This window comes from Equus przewalskii, chromosome 10, assembly GCF_037783145.1.
Source record: "Equus przewalskii isolate Varuska chromosome 10, EquPr2, whole genome shotgun sequence".
NCBI classification, from domain to species: Eukaryota; Metazoa; Chordata; class Mammalia; order Perissodactyla; family Equidae; genus Equus; species Equus przewalskii.
The window spans coordinates 21,410,452-21,435,722 of NC_091840.1; the positions used below are offsets into that span (position 1 = coordinate 21,410,452).

Consider the following 25,271-nt stretch of genomic DNA (forward strand, 5'->3'; position numbering starts at 1 on the left):
CAGTATCTGCCACACATCAAAATGAATTCCTGTAAAATACACAACTATAAAAACTAAAAGAAAATAAAGCTAAAAGTTGTCTCATTTGGGAGTGGCGAAGAAGTTTCAGTCATAAAAGCAGCAAAAAGGAAAACACAGGTAGGTCTGTCTATATAAAAAGGAAATTCTATGCATAAAAATACCATAGACATAATTCATAGGAAATGATACCCTGGGACAAATTTTGCAACATGTGAGTGACAGAAAGGGAAGTTAATATACTTGGCATAAAATAAGCTCTTATAAATAAATTAAGAAAGATGAGTAGCTTTAAGTACAAATAAATGTTACAATGAGATTTCATGAGTGGACTATAATCATGACAAATCTCTTGACAAAGAGATTCAAAAAATAAAAAAAAATAAAAAATAATAACTAGTATTGGTGAAGCACTGTGAAATAGGTGCAGATCAGGATAATTTTTCTGGAGGATGATTTTTCAATATTTATTAATAGCCTTAAGAATATTAACATGCTGAAGATTCAGTAATTCCATTTCTAGGAATTTAGGGAGATAAGAAAGATGTATAAAGATTCACTTTTTTTTTTTTGGTGAGGAAGATTCGCCCTGAGCTAACATCTGTTGCCAGTGTTCCTCTTTTTGCTTGAGGAAGACTAGCCCTGAGCTAACATCCATGCCAGTCTTCCTCTATTTTGCATCTGGGTTGCCATCTCAGCGTGGCCGATGAGTGATGTATGTCCTTGCTAGGGATTCGAACCCTTGAACCCTCAAACCCAGGTTGCTGAAGCGGAGTGCGTGAACTCAACCACTACGCCACGGGGCCGGCCCCAAGATTCACATTTAAGGAAGTTCATCTCATGTTTTGCTTTTAATATTGGAAAATTGGAAACAATTTGGATATCCAGCAATAGGGCAGGTTTACATCAACTTGAAAATATAAATTCTCAAATTTTAAGAATATTTAATAATCAACATATTCATGAGCATTTTCTCAGGTTAAGCACAATATTCAGTATACAAATCAATTTTCACGGTATGATTTTGATTTTGTAAAAGTATGTGTCAGGATGAAACCTTGAAGTATTCACTGGCCTTATCTTTCTTCCGCAATTTCTTACACTGCTGCTCTTTCCTCACCACTTGGGCATCAGTGGGGTCTTTCTATATTCACTGCCCCCAGGGTGGGGTTATTATCGTAGAAAAGCAGAGAGAATGATTCAAGTCAATGCTTAGCTTACCCAACTCAAAATAGACCTTTGTGGAAGAGGAGAGTGTCCAGACAGAGAAGACCCTGGTGCCTCCTGGATGGGGTGAGGGAAGGACACAGAATTCATGGTGAGCAAGAAGAACTCGGATATCTCAGCTGGTGCCATCGGAGGGAGGATGGTGGCCAAGAATAAGAGAGGACCACGTACGTTTCAGCAGATGCCCACCATGAACCAGTTACCACCCTCTTTAATGCTATGATACTGTTCGAGCCCCCTAAAAGTCAGATACCGTCTCCAGAGGAAGCATGGGGAGGGAGAAATTCTGAATGATTTCTGAGTTTGTACAGACTGACTTTTCTCATCCCATAAGCTGGAATGAAGGTTTGAAATAGGTTTAAGCAGTTTTAGAGGAAAAAGTTACATATTTTTAACATGTCTTGGAACATGGACTTAGAAATTCATACCTATATATATATATACATATATATACACTTACATGTGTAGCTATCTACATTCATATCAATATGTATATGCAAATCCTTAGAAAAAACACTAAAAGGGAAACTAAAATATCAGCAATTAATATCTTTGTTGTGGGGTTACGGGCTATGGATGATTTTTATTTTCTTGTCTTTAATTTTTTGTATTTTTCAGAAATTCCACAGTAAGCAGGTATGAAATTTATAATGTAAATATTATTATTATTATTTAAATACAGCATCAATCGCTAATGACAGCCTAGGAAAAATACTTATAACTCATAATACAGACAAAGCTTTTATTTTTTATTTCATAAAGGATCCCTATCAATCAAAGGACCAACAATGCACTAGAAAAATGGACAATAGATATGAAATGATAATTCACAGAAGAGGGAAGATAAATAGAAGATAAAGGAAGATAAAATTTAAGCTAAATATTTCTTCATTTCCTGCACAATAACAGAAATGCAAATTAAAGCTCTTCCGAGATCCCGTCTTTCTCCTATCAGATTGGCGAGGTCGCAGACTTCGATCACGTTGTGTTGGTGAAGTATAAAGAGACAGGTCCTCTCACACATTGCTGACGGGAGTGTAGATGGGTGAAGGGTGATTTGGCAACATCTGTCAAAATTACAGATGCCAAAGCTCACTGATTCAGCAGTTTCTCTTGACCCGGAGTTTCTAGGAGGGATATACAGATATGTGCAAAAGGATGTAAGGAAACAGCTATATAATAGCAAAATATTTTCAAAATTAAAGTTTCAAATAGAGTAAAATAGAAATAAAAATTAAAGTTTCAAATATTAGAAACAAATATCTTTCAGTAGAGAATTGGTTAAATAAATTATCGATATAGAATGCTATGAAGAACTTCTTTATCTACCGAAATGGAACCATCTCTAGGGGACGTTGTTAAGAGGAAAAAAACAGTTAAGAACAGTGTGTGCATTATGCTACCATTAGTGTAATGAACAAAACCATATCGGTATCTGTACATCTATACATCTGTCTATCACTTTACTTTCTTGTTTATAAATAACATAATAGCTAACGTTTATCACACAATATGTGGCCAATCACTATTCTAAGTGCTTCACACAAATATATAATAACTCATTTAATCTTGACAACCGCCCTATGACGTTGACACTACTATTATCGTCTTTTCCGTTTTCTAGGTGAGGAAGTTCAGGCACTGAGGGGACGGTGGGGGAGAGACAAGAGAGCTGCCTGGCGGGACAGAGGAGGAGGGGGAGACTTTCCAGTGCATGCCCTTTTGCAACTTTCCCCCGTGAATGCATCACCTATTATTAGAAAAGAATGAAGAGGCGTGCTCGTAGTCAACATCACTGTATTGTACTTACCCTGAGGTGTCCATCTGTGGACATGGGGTGGTGGAAGGAACTCTGCACCAGGAGACAGCATATCTGGGTTATGGGTCCAATCTATCATTAATGTGTCCTCTGGGGGCCTCGGTATCATCTTCTGTAGAAAAAAAGTGCTTGGGGGTGACGGTCGTGGCGGTGTTAAATTACGTCAGTGTTTCCTAACCTAGTTGATAACTGGAGTCGTCTGGGGAACTTTAAAATATGCTAGCTTCTCAAGCTCCCACGAGCACATATTCTGATTTAACAGGACTGGGGTGTAGGTTGGGAACTGGTATTTTTCAAAAGCCCCCACCCTAGGCAATTCTGATGTAAAATCTGGTTTAGAAACCCTGGACCGCATGACCTTTTGGGATTCCTGCCAGTCCTAAAATTCCATACCCCGTGAGGTCCTGAGCATTGTATCAGATGCAAGTAACATGTCCTACCCGCCTCCGTTTCCCTCCCCCTCATCCTCAGTCCTTCTAACTCATCTTATTGTTGCCTTACCTCCAGGCCCATCTACAAAGGTGAGGGAAATACGAAGGAGGGGCAGTGTCCTTTGACCCAGATCTCCAGCCCACTGCCACCTTCCATCCCCACCTCCCACTCCACCCCCCTTTCTCTGGGTGCTGCCTTCCAAGGGCCGAACCTGTAGGCTCCAGAGCTGCCATGATCATTCCAAGAGGATGACAAGGTACCAAGGGCTCAAGTGGAGATGGATTTTGACCCATGTTAGAATTTACATTGCATTACATTATTTTACATTACAGAATCCTCTACAGATTCCAGTCTTCTTTCAGAGGCATTTTATTCCCTGGCATGATACTCTGGGTATTTTGTACATTAATCCCTCATACTGCCAGATGGTCTATAAAGTTGGAGCTCTTAAAAAAGTGCACAACATTCCCATTTTAATGCCATGTTTTGGGTATTCAATGATCTTCTTCCTTCCTTCTCTTTTCTTCCTCCTTTCCTTCTTCTCTTCCTTCCTTCCTCCTTCCCTTCCTTCCTCCCTTCCTTCCTTCCTCCCACCCTCCTTCCCTTCCTTCCTTCCTCCCTTTTCTCCTCCTCCTCCTCCTCCATCTCCACCTCCTCCTTCTTCTGCTGAGAAGAGCCCTGGGGCCGGGCTGTTGCAGGCCCTGACCACCGCTCTTCCAGCCCTTTTAGAGAGAAGTGTGAGTGTTCAGTTCACCTTGCAGCCCAGGCAGAACGTGGCTCCCAGCCTCTTGCAGTTTTATGATGAGTCTCTCTCCATCCTACAGAGCAGTTATTACTCCTGACTGATGCTCACTGCCTAAGCCCAAACAAACGTGCGGCACACTCCACATTCCACACACAGACACAAATATTTGCTCTGCTCACATGGGCTGGGATAAGGATGCCCTTCGTACCTGGGAGGAGCCACATGATCAAGCCTCCGACAGCAGCCTCTGCCTGTGGCAGAGGGCACAGGGCATCCATCTATGCCATTCTGGTTTTCCAGGTCTAGCATCCATGACAAAGGGGTCTGCTGCCAACTTGCCACCAGAGACATGGAAGAAGAGCACCCATTCCAGGGCCAGAGTCTGGGGCCGGCTTCCCCTTCCTCTCTCCAACCTGGGCTAATGACGGCTGGCTCGGGTTTGGCCATGATGACAGGTCTTTTGGAAGACATATTTTTACCCTCTGGACAAACAGCAGTTGGGACGAGTGGGGCTTTTTTATGAGTTGAGGTGGTTAGGGCTGGAAAATAAACAGGCGGCTAATGAGATGTTCCTATGAAACCTGGCATAAATATCAACAAAGAAAACATCCTGCCCCTCGTGCCAACACCTTCTGGGAGGGGATATAAATGCTGCTGTCGGCTGGCCACCACCAGACTTGGGGACCTCTGGCCGCGTTCCTGACCTGCAGCCTGACTGGCCGGGACCATGGGGTGCTGCCCAGGCGAGTGCTTCGGCTGCTGCCCTCAAGAACAAGACTGCTGTGAAGTGTGCTGCTGCCAGCCCGCCTGCTGTGGCTGCTGCGGGTCCTGCTGCGGGTCCTGTTGCGGCTGCGGCGGCTCGGGCTGCGGGAACGGCTGCTGTGGATCTTCCTGCTGCGGCTCGGGCTCCGGCTGCGGCTCAGGCTGCGGGGGCTGCTGCGGGGGCTGCTGCGGCTCCGGTTGCTGCGGCTCCTCTGGGTGCTGCGGCCCTGTTTGCTGCCAGCCCACACCTGTCTGCGACACGAAATGAAGTCCTTTCCCCCCACCACTGAGGCAGTCCGGGTGAAAGCCTCCGTCTGCTCCAGGTGGAGACCACTTGTCTCCAGCACCTTCCACGCCCCCAAGACAGTGTCCAGCCTTGGGTGTTATTTGTAGAGGAGGCCTTGTTCTCCAGTGTCTGCCCTGGTGTGTCGAGGCACTGAGAACAAGAACCATGCTGGTGAGGAATTAGAACTGAGTCTCAGCCAAAGTGATCCCAGCAGCTCAAAGGGTGAATCCCCGTGACTTTATTTTCATGAAGCTGGATGTCTGGTCACTATAAGGCATCCTCTTATTCAAGATGTCTTTGGGACTGAGCCCTCCCCTCCAGCTGTCTGCTGCTTTTGAGATGCAAAATTCCTCTTTATTCACTTCCTAATAAATTCGAGCATGCTGCCTAACCAAATTAGTTCTCCGGCCTCTTCCTTCAGCTCCCTCTTGGGCACTGGGCCAGGAACACTTACTCTGGCATCTACAATAGGGCTTTGGAAATGTGATTTGTGGATCACGTGCATCAGAATCACCTGGGGGCTGGTTAAAGTGGAGATTCTGGAGCCCTCCCTGAGACACGCAGAATCGGAATCCACACAGGTGTGGCCTGGCAACCTGTGCCTTCAAGAAGCTCAGGTAATTCTTATGCACTGAAGTTTGAAGACCATAGATGTGGACCAAATCTTCCACGTGCTGCCATGAGATTCACCTGGAGAGGCTTTTAAAAATCCAGATCCCTGGGCTTGGCTGCTGGAGATTTTACCCATTAGCTCTGGAGTGGGGCCCTGGGACCTGCATTTTTGAAAGCTCTCGGGTTAATGCTGATGCTGGCCGAGTCTAACCTTTAGCGAGGGGCGTGGCTTCCTTCTGCATTCTCCTAGGACGGTCCTGCAGGAGGGCTTCAGGTTGGAGGAGAACTTTCTGGCAAAGCCCAGGGGAAGAGGCTTTGATAAAACAAGCTTGGTTCTGAATGGAAGGGATTCCTGTTTCAAAACTTGGAGAACACACAGCTTCTAAGAAGGTTCTGGGAAATTCGGTTCCTTCCTCCAGCCTCATGCTTCGGCGAAGTCTCCTGTTTCTGGGTTAGGTTTTCTTGTCCTGGTAGAAATACCAGCTGTATTTCTTCTGGTTGAGTTCCAGCAATGAGAGAAGCGAGTGTACATCTGTTAGGTGGGGCCTGGCCCCAGGTGTGTGTGGATCCCTCTGGAAGGTTAAGATTCAAAAGATAGTTGATTCAGTCTCTTGCTGAACCTGATCTTGAGCTGCATGTGGAATAAAACTAATTCTGCTCTTGCCCTGGCAGAACAATATTTATTTTTATTCCTACAAGGCAATGTTTCATTCAACAAACAAAAATATCTTTTCTGATTATAAGCATAGACTGATCCCTAAAAATATGAAAAAATACAGAAAAATATAAAGAAGAAATAATAATTACCTGAATTCTCTCCACTCAGAGTTTATACTATTTTTCCATACTCTTTTCTAAGTATACATACAAATAAAACTGGAATTATGTTGCTTTTACTTTTTTGCCTTTTAAGAATTGTGTTTCACTTTTTATAAGCCAACTTTATTGAGATATAATTTACATATGGTAAAGTGTTCTCATTTTCAGTACACGGTTTGATGAGATTTGACAATCGAATATACTTAAGTAACCATCACTGTGCTCAAGATATGGAACTCCCCATCATGCTCCAAATTCCCCAGGACCCCTTTGCAGGCAATCTTTCCCACCCTGGACCCCAGCCTGAGGCAACCATCGATCTGCTTTATGTCACTACAAATTTCTCCAATTCTAGAATTTCATAGAAACGAAATCATACAATGTGAAATCTTTTTCACTTAGAATAACTTTTAAAAAATTCGTCACGTTGTTGCAGCTATCAATAGTTCATTCCTTTTTATTGAATGGTATCACACTGTATAAAGAAACTACATTAAAAAATACTCATCTACTATGGGCATTTGGGTTGTCTCCAGTTTTTTGCAATAATGAATAAAGCTGCAATGAACATCCATGTACAAATTTTTGTGTAGACACATGTTTTCATTTATTTTGGATGAATACCAAGGAATTAGATTGCTGGGTGAATGGTAAATGAATGTTTAGCTTTATAAGAAACTACCAAACCGTGTTGCAAAGTGGCGGTACCATTTTGTGTTCCCACCAGCAACGTCTGGGAGTTCCAGTTGCTCTATGTCTTTGCTCACACTTGATACTGTCAGTCTTTTTATTTTCAGCCATTCCAGCAAGTGTGTAATGGAAGCTCATTGTGTTTTCATTTTTTTTTCGTTTCATTAAAAAAACCCGGCAGTACTAGTAATGTCTTGTTTGTGGAGAGAATTTGAGATTTGAGTCTGCCCTGGTTGAGTTCCAGATTCTACTATTCAGGTCACTTTTGCTCTAGCTGGAATTAGCATCCGAAGAACTGGCTCTTTAATCTCCAAGACAAAGCTACAACCAGACAGGAATGTGTTGATTGGACAGAGTTGGCAAAAGACCAATGGATCTGCATTGAGTGATTGTGATTCAAGGCAGCTGATTCTTCCCTTGCACATGGCAGTGAGTAGAGAGTAGTAATTTCTTTGAATTACTGACAGAGATTGCCCCTCTTAGCTGTCCATAGAGCTCCTCATCCATTCATTCAATAAATATTTATTGTAACTCTCCTATTATCAAACACTGCTCTGGGTGCTGGATATACCTCAGTGAATAAACAAAATCCTTGCCCTCCTGGTGCTCAGGTAATGTCAAGGGGAACAAGAGCTACAAAAAAGAATAAAGTGGGAAAGGGCTAGATAGTTACAAGAGTGTCTTATTTTGTTTAGCAGGGAAGGATTCTTTGGGGAGATGACATTCCACCGTAACAGATGATGCTATGTAAGTTTGTCAGCTGAGAGAGCTTCTGAGGGATTTGTTGGAAAGGAGGGACGTCTTCATCTGGAACTTCATTGCTGAGGAAGAGAAGGTAGATGGAGAGGAGAGGAGTTGGAAGGGTGGGGATTAGGGTCTTGGAGTCTCCTCCTTTGCCTTTCCTTCTGCAAAGCCGTCCAAAAGTCCTCTTTCCCCACTGCCTTAAAGTCGCATCCTAAAAGATGGCCACACCCTGTTCCTAATCTTTCACTTTCAACCACTAAGTCCTATAGAATCTGTCTCATATGGTTCTAGTCCCAAGATACCGCCCACTTCAGGTTGTCACCATGAAGCTTTTGGGTAATTGCCCCAGACCCATAATGATCTCCCCACCTCCAGACTTGCCCTCCTTCTCCAATCCCTTCTTCACAGCCAGAAAGACCTTTCCAAAGGTCAAACCTGATCAAGTTACTCCCCTGCTTAAAACTCCCAGGTGTCAGTATAAAATCCAACTTCTGATCATGGTCCACAAGGCCTTTCATGATTGAGAGGCTAGTAACCCCTCTAGTCCCATCACTGACCCTCCCTGACTCCTTGCACTTTTCATTCTGGCTATGGAATCATTTGTTGCTCTCCAAACGTATCACACTCTTGTGTCTTTGGTTTCCACAGCTGATTCTTTCTCTGCGCTCACTACTCTTTTTCATCCTCCTTCCTTGAGAATTCAACTTAGCCATCTTATTACTTGAGAAGCCTTCCCTAACTTCCCCAAAACCATGTTGGTGTTTCTCCTGGGTGCCCCCATAGCATCCCATGCATCCATCTGTTGTAGCACTTGTACGTATATTGTACTATACTTGCTTATGGGTGTATCTGTCTCTCTTCTAAACTCTGGCTCCTTGTGGCAGGAATTGCAACTTGTTCTATTTGTAGCTCTCACACAGAACTCAAAGATGACTGAGTTGAGTGGGTGAATGAAAGAGAAATTGAGTAAATGGTGCATAAATTAATGAATGAAAAGACACATGAATGGATAGCACAATGGTTTAGCTTTTCCAAGGGGGGGCCTGCCCTTTGGATTGAGGTTGAAAGCCATGATGAGGAGAGGTAGTTCCTTCACTGAGTAAGGAACTGTCAGATCTTGGTGTTTAGAGACCTAGGGTTTGTTTCTCATCTCATGTCTGTCCCAAGCAGTAGCATTGATGCAATCCTTCGAGAAAGCATTTGTGTTCTTTGCTTTTGTTCAAATGTCTTTGCAAAAGACCTCTTGTCTCTCCTCTTTGGGTCTCAAAGGTGTCTTTCTTTCAGGAGCTGTTAAAATCAAAAGGCAAGAAGGACTCCAGAATGCTTGAGGTGGGGGCGGACGGAAGGAAAGGAGGCAGGAGAAGCACAGAGAGGCTAGGTCAAGTGCTTTCAAGGGACAGGTAAACCAGAGGTCTGGGGCAGGGCTGCTCACAGAACAGGATGAAGGACAACATTGTTGACTGAGCTTGTGACACGTGGCTTTGACAAAGTCTCCTGAGAAAGGTCTGTCCAGTCAGGATGGTGAGTAGGAAGGAGAGCAGCCCTAGATGAGAGGTGTGGGATCTTTAGCAAGTAACCGAAACTGTCTGATTCCAATCTCCCTTCCTTTTCTTCACCTGTAATAAGGGGAGATGAATCCCTGTCCCATGGGATTGATGATGGTTTCAAATAAGATTTTTTTACATTTTTTTTTACATCATTACTGCAAAGTACAGTCATTTAAAATCCAGCCCAGATATCCCCTCTCCCACAGAGCTCATTGCTGCTCTTCTCTCCAATCCTTATATGTCAATTGTTGAGTTTATCATTGCACCGCAGTGAGTTTGCCTGCGTGCTGGTCTGCCCACCAGAGAGTGAGATCCAGGAGAATGGATGACTAGATCTTATTCATGTGGGCATTCCCTGTGTCCAGCCCAGGGCCTGGTACAGAGGACTAGAAGACAGATAAATGATAAGTTTCTTTCTTCTTCCCCTGTTCACCATGCTCAGAAACATAGATCCTTCAGCTTGGAGGTGATGATGCTTATTCCAAGATGACCTGTAGCTCTGAGGATTCCAAATTTAGTAAGTCAATAAACAAACAGGCTTCTTTATGGGTAGGCCAACAACTTCCAGATCAACAAACATTGCCATAATAAGATGTTCCTCTGAAAACCGGCCCAAACAGCAATGAGGAAAAGACGCATGGGCTCAAAACAGCACATGCCAGTGACGGGGTATAAAAGTGAGGGCCTCGGAGAGCTGTCTCAGTCAGGCTGTAACCTCTCAGCACTCACAAGGGAGCAGAGGCACCTCCACCATGTCTGGAAAGAGCTGTTCTAGGAAATGCCCCTCTGTGCCAGCCATCTCTCTCTGCTCCACTGGGTTGAGCTGTGGAGGGCCTGTCTGCTTGCCCAGTTCCTGCCGGAGCCAGACGTGGCAACTGGTGACTTGTCAAGATAGCTGTGGATCATCTAGCTGTGGCTCTCAAGGCTGTCTCGTGAGCAGCTGTGCCCAACCTGTGTGCCTTGAGGCCACCATCTGTGAGCCCTCCTGTCCTGTGAGCAGCTGTGCCCAACCTGTGTGCTACGAGGCCACCATCTGTGAGCCCTCCTGTCCTGTGAGCAGCTGTGCCCAACCTGTGTGCTGCGAGGCCACCATCTGTGAGCCCTCCTGTCCTGTGAGCAGCTGTGCCCAACCTGTGTGCTATGAGACCAACATCTGTGAGCCCTCCTGCCCTGTGAGCAGCTGTGCCCAACCTGTGTGCTGTGAGGCCACCATCTGTGAGCCCTCCTGCTCCGTGAGCAGCTGTGCTCAACCTGTGTGCTGCGAGGCCACCATCTGTGAACCCTCCTGCTCCGTGAGCAGCTGTGCCCAACCTGTGTCCTGCGAGGCCACCATCTGTGAACCCTCCTGCTCCGTGAGCAGCTGTGCCCAACCTGTGTCCTGCGAGGCCACCATCTGTGAACCCTCCTGTTCCGTGAGCAGTTGCTGTCAACCTGTGTGTTGTGAGGCCCCTTCCTGCCAACCGGTCCTCTGTGTACCCACTCCCTGCCAGCCCATCGTGTGCAAACCCAGCCGCTGTGAGCCCACTTGCTGTCAGCCGGTGTGCCCCACCCCTAGCTGCTGTCCCTCTGTCTGCTCTGTGGCCAATAGGTGCCAGGCTGTCTGCTGTGACCCCAGTCCTTGTGAACCATCTTGCTCGGAGGCCAGCATCTGCCAGCCGGCTACCTGTGTGGCTCTGGTCTGTAAGCCTGTCTGCCTCCGCCCTGTATGCTGTGTTCCAAGCCCTTGTGAGCCACCTTGTGTCTCCAGCACTTGCCAAGAGCCCTCTTGTTGCGTCTCCAGCATCTGCCAACCCATCTGCTCTGAGCCCAGCCCCTGCTCATCAAGTCTCTGTGTGCCCAGTCCATGTCAACCTACCTGCTACGTAGTCAAGCGCTGTCAATCCATCTGCTGTGAGCCCGTTTCCTGCCCATCTACTTCCTGCCAACCTCTCTGCTGTCGCCCAGGGTCTTCTGCATCTGCCGTCTGCCAACCAACTTGCCCTCGGACTTTCTACATACCCAGCTCCAGCAAACAGCCATGCACTACTTCAGTTTCCTACCGTCCAATTTGCCGCCCAATCTGCTCTGGACCCATCACCTATAGGCATCCATATGTGACATCTATTTCCTACCGCCCTGCCTGCTACCGCCCATGTTACTCCATCCTGCGCCGCCCGGCCTGTGTCACTTCTGTCTCTTACCGCCCAGTCTGCTCCCGCCTGCCTTGTGCTGACTCCTGTAAACGGGATTGCAAAAACTCCACTTCCAGCCAACCGGATTGTGCTGACTCAACATCCTGCAAAGGAGAGGTCTCAGAGGAGAGTCCCTACCAGCCCACCGAGGCCAAACCCACCAGCCCAACCACCCGTGAGGCTGCAGCCAGCCAGCCTGCTGCCACCAGGCCTGCCAACTGAGGAACTGGTCTCAGCTCACCAATTTTTGCAAAGCAAGTCACCTGCCAGAGAGAAAACTTGATTACCTTCCCCAATTCTATGACTTAGGTAGAATCTTTTTATTTCTGCACCGTCACTCGCCATTTGCTTACGCTTCAAAGAACTCATCAGAAATGGCAGTACCCTAATGGTCCAAACGAAGACCTCCTGGGCACTGGGGGGGGGACGCTCTGGTTCCCGTCTGCTGCTGCCATCAAGCTGAGAAGAGCTACTTCACCACATCATCCTACATGTCTGTCCTGCTATAAATTTGTTTCTGTCCTCATGCGTGTCCTCTTGCTGGATGGGCTCCCGTTTCTTGGGCATGTCCTCTTCAATGTAATAAAGATATTTAACTGTCCAATAAACCTGGCTAAGTTGAAATGATGCACTGTTCTCATGTTAATGCTGTATTTTCATCAGCTCACTTGCTTCATCTTTGAGAGCAGATTCATTCATTCATTTATTCATTCATTCATCCAACAAGCATTATGAGACAGCTGTTAGGTGCCAGGGATTGTGTTAGCTCTAGGAACGAGAAGACAAAAGTCTCAGTCCCCACTCTCAGGGAGTTCACTCTCCGTTGGGGAGATGGGAAGAGAGACAATTGTTACATTCCATTATGCGAAGGACTGGAATAGAGCACAGGGCACTGCGATCTCAACAGGGCATGGGGGCAGCCAGGGAAGGATTCTTGGGGAATGTGATACTGAAGCTGAGTCTTTCAGCACAAGTAGGAGTTAGCCAGTTAGAAACCAGGAAGGAAGAGCTTTCCAGGCAGAGAAAACACATACAAATGGATGGGGCTTGTGAGCGTACTATTCATTAGGCAAGGCTTGGGCAGAGGTGTACTTAGAGGAGTGGTGAGCTCTGAGGTCAGATAAGTAGATAGTGCCTTCCCCTTGTTGGACCATGTACAAAAGGCAGAGGTGTTTGGGTTTGGTGCAGGTTTGACATGAAGGCATTGAGAAGCCATATGCAGGGCAGTGATATGAACAGCCCTGGGTTTAGGATGTCCCTCTGGCCTTGGTGTGGAGAACTGAATGGAGGAGCATGGTCTTGGATGTAAGGAGACTGTGGAGGAAGCCAATGGCTTTGGGGTCCATGGTATGGTAAAAACAAGTTGGGGGGTCATACTTACAATGAGGAAGCTCACCTGGATTTCTTGCGCAAACGCTTTGCTTATGTTCTCCTAGTTCCTGTAAGACATACTCCTTGTGTAAACTCCATACATAGCCTCCTACAATCTCTAAGGACAGAGTCTCTGCAAAGTAGTAACCCTTTACACTTAGTGCACAGAATGAAGGGTTATCCCTTGTCCTCAAGGTGCAGCTTGGGCTATCCTAAGCACGGGAGGGTGTAAACCAGGCCTTCTCAACATTGGCATGGTTGACATTTTGGGCTGGATAATTCTTTGCTGTGGGAGCTACCCTGTGCATTGTAGGATGCTAAGCAGCATCCCTGGCTTCTACCAACTAGATGCTAGTAGCAACCCCTGAGTGTGGAGATGATCGATGATCAAAAATGTATCCAGACATTGGCAAACATCCTTGGGGTGAGGTGTGGCCAAAAATTACTCCTGTTTCAGAACCACTGGGTTAGACAATGCCGGAGGGAAAGTCTAAGTGAAACTTACCCTGCTCATTGGCGTTGGAGTTACTGTCTCATCAGGCCATTGGGATTTATCTCTATCTCCTTCTCAAGTCAAGAGAGGGGTTGGCCAGGGTTTTGAATCTCTGTGTGAAGCACAGACTCAGTGATTCATGTAAATCACAACAATTCTGTGATGTAAGATTTCTTTCTCCTATTTTATACATGAAGAATATGAAGGACAAACAATCCAAGTGACCATCAACAGAGACAATAATATTCTAGTGTATTCACACAATAGACTATTATGCTGCAGTGAAAATGACTGGGCAATGACGGCATGCAGCAACATGGGTGAATCTTAGCAATGTAATGTTGATTGATGTAAACAAGCCTCAGAGACCACATATATTTTTGAAATTCAAAAATACACACACATACACATATGTATGAGAATACATACATGTGTGCATATACACATGTATACATATATACATTATGTACCATATACATGTGTATATAATATATATGTTCACAAGGGAATGATAAACACAAAATTCAGGATAGGTACACAGCTAGTAAGTTACACACAAATGACTAAGACCCCCTTCTGTACAAAGCCTGTGTTTTTTGTGTATCACCATATTTCTTGGTGTGATCACAACAGTCTTTGCTAATACGCTAGATGTCTTTAGTGCCTTGAACCATAGCAAAATGAAAGTTCTCTCTATTGAGGGGTTTCTTTTCTTTTCAGCTCTATTGAAGTGTAAGTGACAATTTGATATATATAGCATGCGGTACTTATATATATATATCTCATATTCCTCTCATCTAGTTCATTAACACATCCATCACCTCACACATTTATCTTTTTTTGTGTGTGTGAGAACCTTTAAGTTCTACTCTCTTAGCAAGTTTCAATTGTACAATACAGCATTATCAACTATAGTCACCAGGTTATACATTAGATCCTCAGATCTTATTCATCTTATAGCTGAAATTTGTACCTTTTTACCAACCTATTGAGAAGTTTTTTGAAGAGTAGGGGAGGCAAGAGCAGAATCAGAGAAAAGTGGATGTAAAAATGGATTGCTTTGAAACAACAGAAGTGGTATGCATGGGTATAGGATATTGGCACCTTTTTCAGATTGAGTTGACATGTTTTCTCAAATATATTCATGTTCTCATTTTGACTGACCTGTTGAGTAAGAACAAAAATATTTCCTCTTGGGAGATAAGAGTTTTGGGATGTAGACATTCAGGAATAAAAGATAGGGCAAGGATCCCTGCAGTTTGCAAGATGCCAAAATGAATAGCAATGAAATGGAAGGCAAAAGAAGTGATCGATGCTGAGACATAAAAAGCAATGGTAGAGGGGGGCTGGACCCGTGGCCGAGTGGTTAAGTTCGCGCGCTCCGCTGCAGGCGGCCCAGTGTTTCGTTGGTTCGAGTCCTGGGCGCGGACATGGCACTGCTCATCAGACCACGCTGAGGCGGCGTCCCACATGCCACAACTAGAAGAACCCACAACGAAGAATACACAACTATGTACCGGGGGGCTTTGGGGAGAAAAAGGAAAAAATAAAATCTTTAAAAAAAAAAAAAAAAAGCAATGGTAGAGGAAAGGCATTTTAATGACAGGGTGGGAGTTTTCCAGGCATCATTCTGATCAGAAAAACTTCTCTTCCTTTTAAGATGAGGGTGAAGAAAGTGCCAAGAGGAGGAAGCGAGAAGACATTTTGTAGCTGGTATTTTGAAAAATGTCTTTCAGAATTCCCAGAATTTTCAATAATTGTGAGGCAGCCAATAAGAACAAAAGTAACCTGAGCAACAGCAATGCAATTGATGAACCCTGTGTACTTTGAACACCTGGGTAAGGAGCTAACACATCCCACAGAGTGAGTCAGTAGCAGAGGCAGAAATCAGGACCAGCCGTGTCTGGCTCCCATAGCCACGATCTTTCCATTCCATCAGGCCCCTCCGGTATGACTCAGGCCAGGACGTGGACTGGTGTGGGATGCTGAAGTCAGTTGGTGACACAGAGCAAGGACAAGCCCCGAGGAGGCGGGAAGAATCAGAAAGCCCCTCACAAATATCTCTTGGAAGAGGCTGATTTAACACAAAAACCACTTTGCAGCAATGTCCTTATACCACTTCTGGTTGTTGCATTTTTATATTTTCAGAGTTCATATGCAGTTGAATCCATTAGTATGAGCTTAATATTTCTCGATGAAACATTTTTCAGTTTTTAATTTCCAAATTAAAAGCTTTTGGGTGTATTGATAAGTAGGGGGAAGTACTCATATCAGCTTGATCTAGCTGCTGGTCGCGGTCACTGGAGTGGGCAGATGATCCCCAGCATGGGACTTGGGTCACCAAGCCAGCACGCTGGCTGTTGGACAAAGGTCAGCCTTCAATTGCTATATTAGAGTCTCTTTCCCCCTCCAAAGTCAGGACGTCTAAGGTAGCTAAGGACGTCTTAGGTAGCTAAGATGAGAGATTTTGGGGTCTGCCCAACCTAGGTTTGAATCTTCTTTCTACCCCTTATTACTTGCATAATTTAAACTCTCTGAGCTAGTTTTGCTACCTCTAACATAGTGTTGACAATTACACCTACCAGCTAGGGTCATTTCAAAGATTCAATGAAAAATGTAGTCAAGGACTTGATACATAACAAGTATGCTATAAAGGGAAGCGTTTGCTGTTGTTATTGTTAGTGGTACTAGTAAAGTTGAGTTTCAGGAAAGCCAAGTAAGAAGGTTCTAGAAAGAGATGGACACACTGAAGTGTGCTTGGGATGCAATGCTTGATTTTCTGTTTGCCATCTCTGACATCCTCCTCCCTCAGTTGCGTCAGAGCTTCATTTCCTGATTGTCTGAATGGTACACAACTGCATTCCTGGCGGAAGAGCGGGTTGCTTTGGCTGGGCTGCAGCCTCCTGATGAGAGGTTAGTGTGGGGGCAGGCCTGCTTCAAGGAGGCTGGAGAACAACCTGTAAAAGAGACAGCTCCTCCCAGAGCAGAAGCACCAAGGAATCCAAACTCAGCACAGAAAACTCCCAACCCAACAGACGAGTTTTTAAAGTGGGGACAGCATCTCCCAGGCTCCTGAAGCCTGCTAATCAGATGTTTGTATGCAAATGAATGGAAACAACAACAAGGAAAGATGCCCTACGCGGAGCCAACACCCCTAGCGAAGGATTATAAAAGCCCCTAAGCATTAGGTGTCCTTCTCACTCAGGTATCCTGAGTTTGCAACGTCCCAGCAAGGTTAGCACCAGCAGCATGGCGGGCAGCTGTTGTTCTGGAAATGTCACGGCCATTCCAGCTGTGTCCACCATCTCCCTATGCTCAAATGATGGCAGCTTCCAAAATGGTATCTGTTTGCCTAGTTCCTGCAGGAGCAGAACGTGGCAACTGGTCACGTGCCAAAAAAGCTGTCAGCCATCCAGCAGTGCCCCAAGTGGCTGTGAACCTGCTTCTTGCCAACCTGCCTGCCTTCCAGCAGCTTCTTGTGTGGGTTTTGTTTGCCAACCCATTTGCTCCTGCCCGGCCTCCTGTGAATCCGGCACCGGTCAGTCTCCTTGTCTGCTTCCCTCAAGCCGGCCCTCCTGCTCGGAGTCCACCAGTTGTCAGCCAAAGTGCCGTGAGGCCAGCTCCTGCCAACAAAGATCCCACCAGGAACCTGGCTACATGTCTGGACTGTGCCAGGCAGCTGGTGGCCAATCAGTCTGCTGTGACGGTAAGTCCTACCAGCCATCCTGCTCTGCTGAGGTGACATCCTGTCCTGAAACATCTTGCCCACCAACCGTCTGTGCAGCTAGTTCATGCCAGCCAACTTGCTGCCAAGCAGGTTCGTGTCAACCCATTAGTGGTGAAGATCAGCCCTGCAAATCAACTTGTTACCAACCCATCTGCTACATTTTCAAGTCTTGCCAATCATTTCCCTGCCAGCAGTCGACTTGTGGGTTCTGTTCTTGCAATCCTACTTGCTGTGTGTCTTCCTCGTGGCAGCCACTGTACTGCGTACCAGCTCCCTCCATATCCTTCTTCTGCCAGCCACTGGCTACCTGCCAGGCCCCTTGTTCTGTAAAGAACCCTTGCAAACGAGCTTCCTGCAGCACCGTGCTTTCTGGCCAACCAACTTGTGGTGGGTCCCCCTCCTGCAACCCAAGTGGCTGCAGATCCCCTTCCTGCCAACCAGCTTGCTGTGTGACGGGTTTTGGCAAGTCCTCCAGTGGTGGCTCCAATTGCTTCCGACCAGCTCCCTCAAGTCTCTGCAAAGCCAGCCCCTGCTTGCCAACTTCCTGACAGCCCAGCCACGAGTCCAGCTTCGGTAAGGCAGCACTTCTTGGAGGGAGCACTCTGCACACCTCCTCTGAGTGCTGCTGCTGTCTACAAGCTCACGGCCACCCCGTGGTGCCTGCCTCTGGCCGAGCCTAGATGCTGCCTGCTTGCTAACTTTACTCTGACTCCAGCCCCACGTTCTCTCCAGGTGCTGACGAGGGAACTTGTCCAGCTGCTAAGAGACCCTCCTTAACCAAGGAGAGCCTTTCAGCAAGCATGGTCCACACCGTGGCTTGCATTTCCTGACATTTCAATTCTCTTCGCTTCAGCAAAGCCTTCTCCAGTTTTCGTTTCTTTTGATGCTGCCCAGTCTTTAAAAAGACTCCTTTGCTACCAACTGCTAATAAAAATGTGACTGGTTAGGCATGATGAATAAGACTCTGAGTGCTTTCGTTCCTTTCAATACACTCCTACATAGATTTCCTTCAGGTTACATTTGAACACAATGACATTGGGTCTTCTAAGTCAGTGGTCTGCACTGGTCTGCAAGGCTAACTCGGGTCTGGAATTATGGATGCTCAAGCTGGAAGGGAATAAGGACAAACAATTCCTTGGCTTCCAATCTTTACACCACCAAGAGCTCCTTTGAGTTGAGTGGCCTCAGTTTCCCCACAGGGAATAGACGGGAAAACAAAGACAGAAACGGTCCAGGGAAGCCACAGATTGAAATAAATATGAGGTTCCAGCTTTGGAGAATAGCTAAGGGTTAATTCACTTAAAGCTGGTTTTAATGATCAATTCGCCTAATGGCCAATTTAAATAAAATTAAAAACTCTTTAGAAATCCTTGGAAGTTGTTTGTTTGCTATGTTTTTGACATTTTGAGAGATAATTTTTAAAGCAATTAGTCTAAGGGAATTGTATTAATAGTGTGTAATTATTGAATCCCTGAAAGAAAACCATCCAACTTTTGGGGAAAGCTTAGAGGAAGATTTCCAATGCACACTTGGAGCAATGGCGCAGAGTCCTCCCTCAAGGGGCTCTGCCCCCTTCAATCGGGGGCTCTGGGTCTTGAAATGATTTAGATCCGAAATCCAAACACTTCTCACACAAGTCCTTGGGAGATACACATGAGGATGGTCACTGTGGTATTTTTGTGGTGACATAGATCTTAAAGGCAATCTGTTGTCCACCACTAGGAGAGTGGGTAGGCTATAAACAGTAATTCCTTCCATGGAGTATTGTATTAGCTTGTCTCTCTAGAGAAAAAGAACCAATGGGTGTGTGTGTGTGTGTGTGCGCGCGCGTGCACGCGCTCATGTGTATAGAGGGAGAGAGGAAGAGAAGGAAAAAGAGAGAGAGAGATTTATTACAATGAATTGGCTCACGTGATTACGGAGGCTGGGAAGTCCAGATCAGTGGTGTGGGCCAGTAGGCTGGAGACCCAGGAGAGTTGATGGTGAAGATGAGGTCCAAAGGTGCCTGCTGGAGAATACACATTAAACAGAATAAAATAGCTGTGTATAGGAAGAGAATGGGGCACAAGGAGAGCAGGAACTAAATTAATTGATATATAAATACGCAAAGAAAGAAATAAATGAGAAGGACTTTGCATGGACCAAAAATAATAATGTGCCACATAAGAAATATGATTGGCTCAATTATTTGCAATAGAAGTCTAAAAAGAAAATTAAAACGAGGAAGAAAAAGAGAGAGGGACGTTGACATTGCAAAAGAATTACTACAAACAGAAAGTCTTCCAGAAGTGACATTTTGATGGATGCCATGTTTAAATTCTCTCTCTCACATTTTTCATGGAGAGTTCCGTCATGCTGGAGGGAAGATGAGGCTTTGGGAAGTGGGATGCATCTTATCTCACTCCTGAACAGAATTTTCAAAAATGTTCCTTACTTTATAAGTTCAAGGAGTTACATCTCCTTAAGTAATTTGCTTGTTAATATTAGAATTCTCAAAATAACAAGAATTCCAAATTTCATTTTGCAATAGTTTTTTGACCCATCTAAGTCTATCTCATTCTCTTTATGGTCCCAATTATGGTTTTCTCTGTTGTACTGGCAAATGTTTTTTCACTGGCCATCTGCCAACATGAAACTGCACGTTTTAGCTACGTCGGGGGTAAAAGCTGTGCCAGGAAGCTTGTACCTCTTCCTGTGCTTGGCAGCAGCTTAAATGAGAGCATTTACGAGCTCCTCTTAGGTTTGCTAGAACTTGTCCGGAAAACATCTGAACCTTGTCTTATGAACCATGTTCTGCCGAGCCTGAACATGCTTATCACTAAATCTTTATTTACACTTATGTCCAGGGTAGGGGAGCAAATTTAACAATTCAGGGAAGTTTTGAGAAAAATATTACAAGCCCTGACCACCAGAATTGATATTTTCTTACATCTGCTTTGGAGATTTAGAAAATATAATTGAAATAAAACATTATTGATAAAGTTGAAATCTCTGGGTACTCTTCTCCAGTCTCATTTACCTTCTTCTTTTCTCAGATACAACCTTGTACACCCTTCTAGTCATTGTTTGTTTATATAAAAATATAAACAATGTATAATATTTCTGAAGTGTTTGAACAACATATAGTATTAGGGTTTAGAAATTTAAGAATTTACATACAGATTGTAAAATTACGTAATATACTTTTTTCCTCCATTATCACTTTTAAGAATAGAATTTTTATTAAGAATAAAGATTTATATTGATAATATAATTATTTATTCACTATTAATTACAATTTATAATTAATAATATGATAATTTATTAACTATTAGGAGTAAAAGATTTTTAATTGCACTTTGATATATGGATCTGTTTCATTATATTAGTAATCTATTGTTGCTTAACAAATGTCGCCAAAACTTAGTGGCTGAAAACAACCATCAATTATTATCTCACTGTTTCTGCAGGTTGGAAATCCAGGTGTGGCTGAGTTGGGTCCCTCTAGCTCAGGGTCTCTTAGGAGGCAGGTGCTGAGTGTTGGCTGGGGCTGCGATCATTTCCTGGCTTGGCCAGGTAAGGATTTACTTCTGAGCTCACTCCTGTGCTGTTGACACGCCACAGGTTCTCACCAGCTGTTGGCTAGAGAGATCATCTCCTCGCCGCATGGACTTCTCCATACACTGACTAATTGTCCTCATGGCGTAGCAGCTGGATTCTCCCAGAGCAAGTGGCCAGAGAGAGAATGAGCAGCAGATATGGAAGTCACAGTCCCTTTACATTCTAATCTTGGAAGTGACATCCCACCCCATTCATTGTACTCTATTCGTTAGAAGCAAGTCAGTAAATCCAGCCCACACACAAGGGGAGACTACACAAAGGCGTGAACACCAGGAGGTAGGATAATGGGAAGGCATCTTAGAGGCTGCCTACTCATCTGCCTATTGGCCCCCACAGTAATTCACATGCTAAATGCACTCCCTCCCCACTAAAGTCCCCCCAAATCTCGTCTCACAACAGCATAGGCTCAAAGTCCAGAATCTCACCAGTGAAATCAGGTCCAAGTGTGGATGAATCTCCTCAGGTGTGATTCTTCTAGATCTGTGGACCTGTGAAGCTAGACGCAAGTTATCTGGCTCTCGTACACCCAACATACAATGATGGGACAAGCATTGGATAACTTCTGTAGACATTCCTTTTCTAGAAGGGGAAAATGAGAGGAAGAAAGAAGTCTTTGGTTCAATTCTGAAATCTTGTTGGGCAAATGTTGGAAGTTCCTTGATGAGGTTTCAGTGTCTGGGAATACTTCTCCATGGCTGTTGGCTCAGCCCTTTAGACTCTTGGTTCTGACCTCTGAATCATCCATCCTTTTTCATGAAAAATAGGATGAGTTTGTGGCTGAGCAGCAATCTTAGCCTATTTTCTGCCTGTACACTTCTGGGGGTCCAAAGACTTCTCATTCTGCACTGTCTCTGCACCCCTCTGTTCATGGTGGATATGTTTTTGCATAAATAATTCTTATAAGAGAGTTGTGGTTCTCTTGCAAATCACCTTGGGGTTTACTTCATTAGACAAACGTCACTCCCACAAATCACTTTGAGATAAACCCTTCTCGACCTCAAGTCCCTGCTGCGATAGGTGAGGACAACGCCCTTGAGGTTCTGGGAGCTCCATTGTTTTATGTGAGAGATCTGTGAAGCGCTCCTTTAACATCTTTAGAGGGGCTTTTGTATCCAATTGTTTCTAATTTTTTTCATTTCTGGAATGAAAATTCTTATTTCCTAACCTTTGACTTTCTCAGATCTTAAAAGATTGTATAGTCACACCTGGGCTTCACCTTTGTCCCGTGCTCTCTGTCAGTGCCTTGGATTTCCTATATTCCTGGAAGTCATTTCTTAACTTTACCATCATTTGCCATCTAAAGAGGCTGAGAATTTTCAAAACAATCAAGTTCAGAATCCTTTCTGTTTATGAGTCTTCAGGTCAATTTATCTCTCTCCTCTCACATTTCATTATAAGCAGCAAGAGGAAACCAAGGAATACTTTCAATATTTTACTTGGAGATTTCCTTAGTTAGGTCACTCAGTTCAGCAGGCGCTTTTCTACTTTCCACAAAACTGCAGGTGACAGTGTCGTTGAACCTTCTGTCACTGCCTAACAAGGATTCTCCTTTCTCCAGTTTCCAGTATGCTCATGGAATCTCTGGATCAGGAATTCAGACATTACCCAGCAGTGATAGCTTGTCTGTAATCTATGATGTCTCGGACATCAGTTGGAAATATTCAAATGACTAGGAGCTAGAATCATCTAGAGGCTTCTTCACTCACATGTAAGGTACCTGCGCCGGAATGACTTGAAGGCTGGGCTTAGCTGGGGCGGTCAACCAGAGTGCCTAGATGTGGCATTTCTGTGTGACTTGGGCTCGTCACAGCATGATGACTGGTTTTGGAGAGGGATCATCCCAAGAGGGAGGACACATCTAGGTCTGCAGCGAGGCTGGTAGAGAGCGGACCCACTGCATGTTTGGCCACAGCAGCTGGGCCCACATCAAGTGGGCTGGCAGCAGGTGGCCCCGGAACAGGTGGTCTCTTGCAGCAGGTGGGCTGGCAGCAATGATTGCAGCCCAAATGCGTCATGGTGTCAGGTGTGGAGAGTGGGCTTTTATGTGCAGCCAAGTTTCCCAAAATCTGAGGATGTATTCTTCCCTGGGGCTTGTAGTACTTTGGTTTTGCAAAAATGAGTATAATTGAGAAAGAAAGATCCTTTCGCTATTACTATATATGATGTTCTCTAAGACTCTGAAGGATGGTTTGTAGGAAGCTGTTGACTAAATGTGTTAAATATTATTAAAAGAAATAGACTGATTGATCTCTCATTTGGATCATCAAATTGATTCCATCTTTGTGCTTATGAGGGTCAGAAAATTATCCTCGTAGTGAGTGTCTGGAATGGGATGAGAGAAAAGCTCATGGCCGACGAAGAAGTCAAGCAACTGAGAGGTCAAGATGTTACACGAATTATCCTTAGGGAAGTTGAATTCACTAAACATAAAGACAGGTCTAGAGGAGGTGAGAAAGACAGTGATCCACAAGTGAATGAGTGGAAATGCCTGGAAACTGATAGAAAACAGCCCAAAGGAAAGGTAATTGCAGTACAAGTTGATGGTGTGAACTTCAAAGCAACTAATGTTTTTGAAGGATGAAATAGGAGAGTGATTTTGTTAGTGGCAAAACCACCTTGAGAAGTAGATTTCCTACTCTGATGAGCGTCTTGGGCAAAATTCAGGACAACGAAGCCTGGATGATCATTGATATCATAAAATCATAATGGTTTAAGGGACCTTGCAAATCAGTTAGCCAAATTGCCAACTTATTTACACGATCATTCTGTGACATTCCTATTACTTTTATTTGAGTTTATGCTTGACCATCTCCAGAGAATGGGACACTCCACCTCCCGAGGAAACACTGCTTCTCTGGGCAGCTCCAAGAGTGAGTTTTGACTTATTTTTGCCTAAATTAACATTTACAACTCTCATGATTGGTCTTGTTTCTTGACTCCATAAGGCCACACAGAAGATACATCTGCAGACAGATGTTTCCTTATTCAGAGACCACTGGGGCATCCCTTTCTCCCAAAGGTCTTCTTTTCTCTAGGATAATTATCACCAGATATCTCCATTCTTCATCACATGATTTGAATTTCAGTTCCATTCTCAGGATAGTTGCCCTCCTCAAAGCGCTTTCCAATTATTCAATATTCCTTTAAAAGGGACATGATCAGAGCCTAACTCAAGATCTAGCTGTTTTCTAACTGGCCCAGGATGTGGAGAGTCCTCTCCTCTTTTGAGCATAGCCCATATTTTCCCTAGGTCACGTCTGCATGATGATATAATTAAGTACTATTCTTTAAGTTAGATATCTCAGCCCCCATCAGGAAATTCACTGGGATTTGAATGACTTAGTCTCTATTTAGTGAGGTGACATCTGTCCCCCTGTAGGGGCTACTTCTGTCACACCTCAAATGGTTTTCTGTTCCCTCTTGTTGATATCCCCTGCTCCCGCCTTTGCATGCCTGTTGCTGAGTTCATACTCCTCCCCTCGTCATATTGATGTCCTTATTGTCTTTGCACGGAAGACAGAGTTCTTCAGGTTCAGGTTTAATATCAACTTCAGATATATGGCTCTTTAATTTGAGTTTATGTTAACCATAGTGCTTCCTCCCTAGTAACCTCCAGATGCTTCGAGTATCTGCAGAAAAGACTATCCAGTGGATCTGCCCCGAGCTGTCTGCCAAATGTCCCTCTAGGACATCTCTTATCTAGGGTCTCAGCTGGAGTTTGGGGTCAAGTGCTTATTATTATTGTATGAAGTGGATGCTGTCACTGGAAATGAAACATGACTTGGCAGTTGCCATTGAATTCAGCCCATATTTCTGCACTCTCTTAAACAAGACGAGATCCTTTATCAATAGCCCTGTTGAAATCCAGATTCATTTTCTACTGAATTTCATTGATCAACTAATCTAGCAAAAATAAAAAATTAAATTATTTGACATGACTTGGTCTGAGTGGTCTACTATTCCACCTCTTTCTAGGGGTTCACAAAGGATCTTTTGAACAGTTCATTCTAGAATCTTTCTGAGATGAGATCAAACTTATAGGTGTATGGTTTGCAGAAACTTGAAAATAGAATGGTGTTTGCTTGTCTCAACACATTCACTATCTCTTCTGTCTAAGATTCCTCAAATATCAGTGTGTGGTTTACTTTTAGTTTCTAAGTACTCTGAGACATAATGTGCACAGCATGCATATGTGAACTTATTTAGAA

The 25,271-nt window shown here is 44.5% G+C and overlaps 3 protein-coding genes and 1 long non-coding RNA gene across 4 annotated transcripts; 3 read left to right on the forward strand and 1 right to left on the reverse strand.

Moving 5' to 3' along the window:
* Positions 1-1,985: 1,985 nt before the first annotated feature.
* Positions 1,986-4,384, reverse strand: LOC139073886 (uncharacterized). The gene is made up of 3 exons (XR_011523004.1): positions 4,251-4,384; positions 3,056-3,176; positions 1,986-2,372 (listed from the first exon to the last, which is right to left on the reverse strand). It is a non-coding gene; the product is annotated as an uncharacterized lncRNA (long non-coding RNA).
* A 584-nt stretch (positions 4,385-4,968) lies between these two features.
* KRTAP17-1 (keratin associated protein 17-1) lies at positions 4,969-5,685 on the forward strand. Its single transcript, XM_070560461.1, has one exon. It carries the CDS (start codon positions 4,969-4,971, stop codon positions 5,269-5,271), a length of 303 nt encoding a protein of 100 aa, XP_070416562.1. The 3' UTR covers positions 5,272-5,685.
* A 1,909-nt stretch (positions 5,686-7,594) lies between these two features.
* Positions 7,595-12,499, forward strand: KRTAP16-1 (keratin associated protein 16-1). The gene has a single exon (XM_008541582.2). It carries the CDS (start codon positions 10,454-10,456, stop codon positions 12,092-12,094), a length of 1,641 nt encoding a protein of 546 aa, XP_008539804.2. The 5' UTR covers positions 7,595-10,453; the 3' UTR covers positions 12,095-12,499.
* A 4,376-nt stretch (positions 12,500-16,875) lies between these two features.
* KRTAP29-1 (keratin associated like protein 29-1) lies at positions 16,876-18,420 on the forward strand. The gene has a single exon (XM_008541583.2). The coding sequence runs from the start codon at positions 16,986-16,988 to the stop codon at positions 18,009-18,011; it is 1,026 nt and encodes a 341-aa protein (XP_008539805.1). The 5' UTR covers positions 16,876-16,985; the 3' UTR covers positions 18,012-18,420.
* The last annotated feature ends 6,851 nt before the right edge of the window (positions 18,421-25,271 follow it).

Excerpts from the sequence above, each read along its gene's own strand:
- KRTAP16-1 (XM_008541582.2), top strand. The coding sequence starts at position 10,454 with ATGTCTGGAAAGAGCTGTTCTAGGAAATGCCCCTCTGTGCCAGCCATC.
- KRTAP17-1 (XM_070560461.1), top strand. The coding sequence starts at position 4,969 with ATGGGGTGCTGCCCAGGCGAGTGCTTCGGCTGCTGCCCTCAAGAACAA.
- KRTAP29-1 (XM_008541583.2), top strand. The coding sequence starts at position 16,986 with ATGGCGGGCAGCTGTTGTTCTGGAAATGTCACGGCCATTCCAGCTGTG.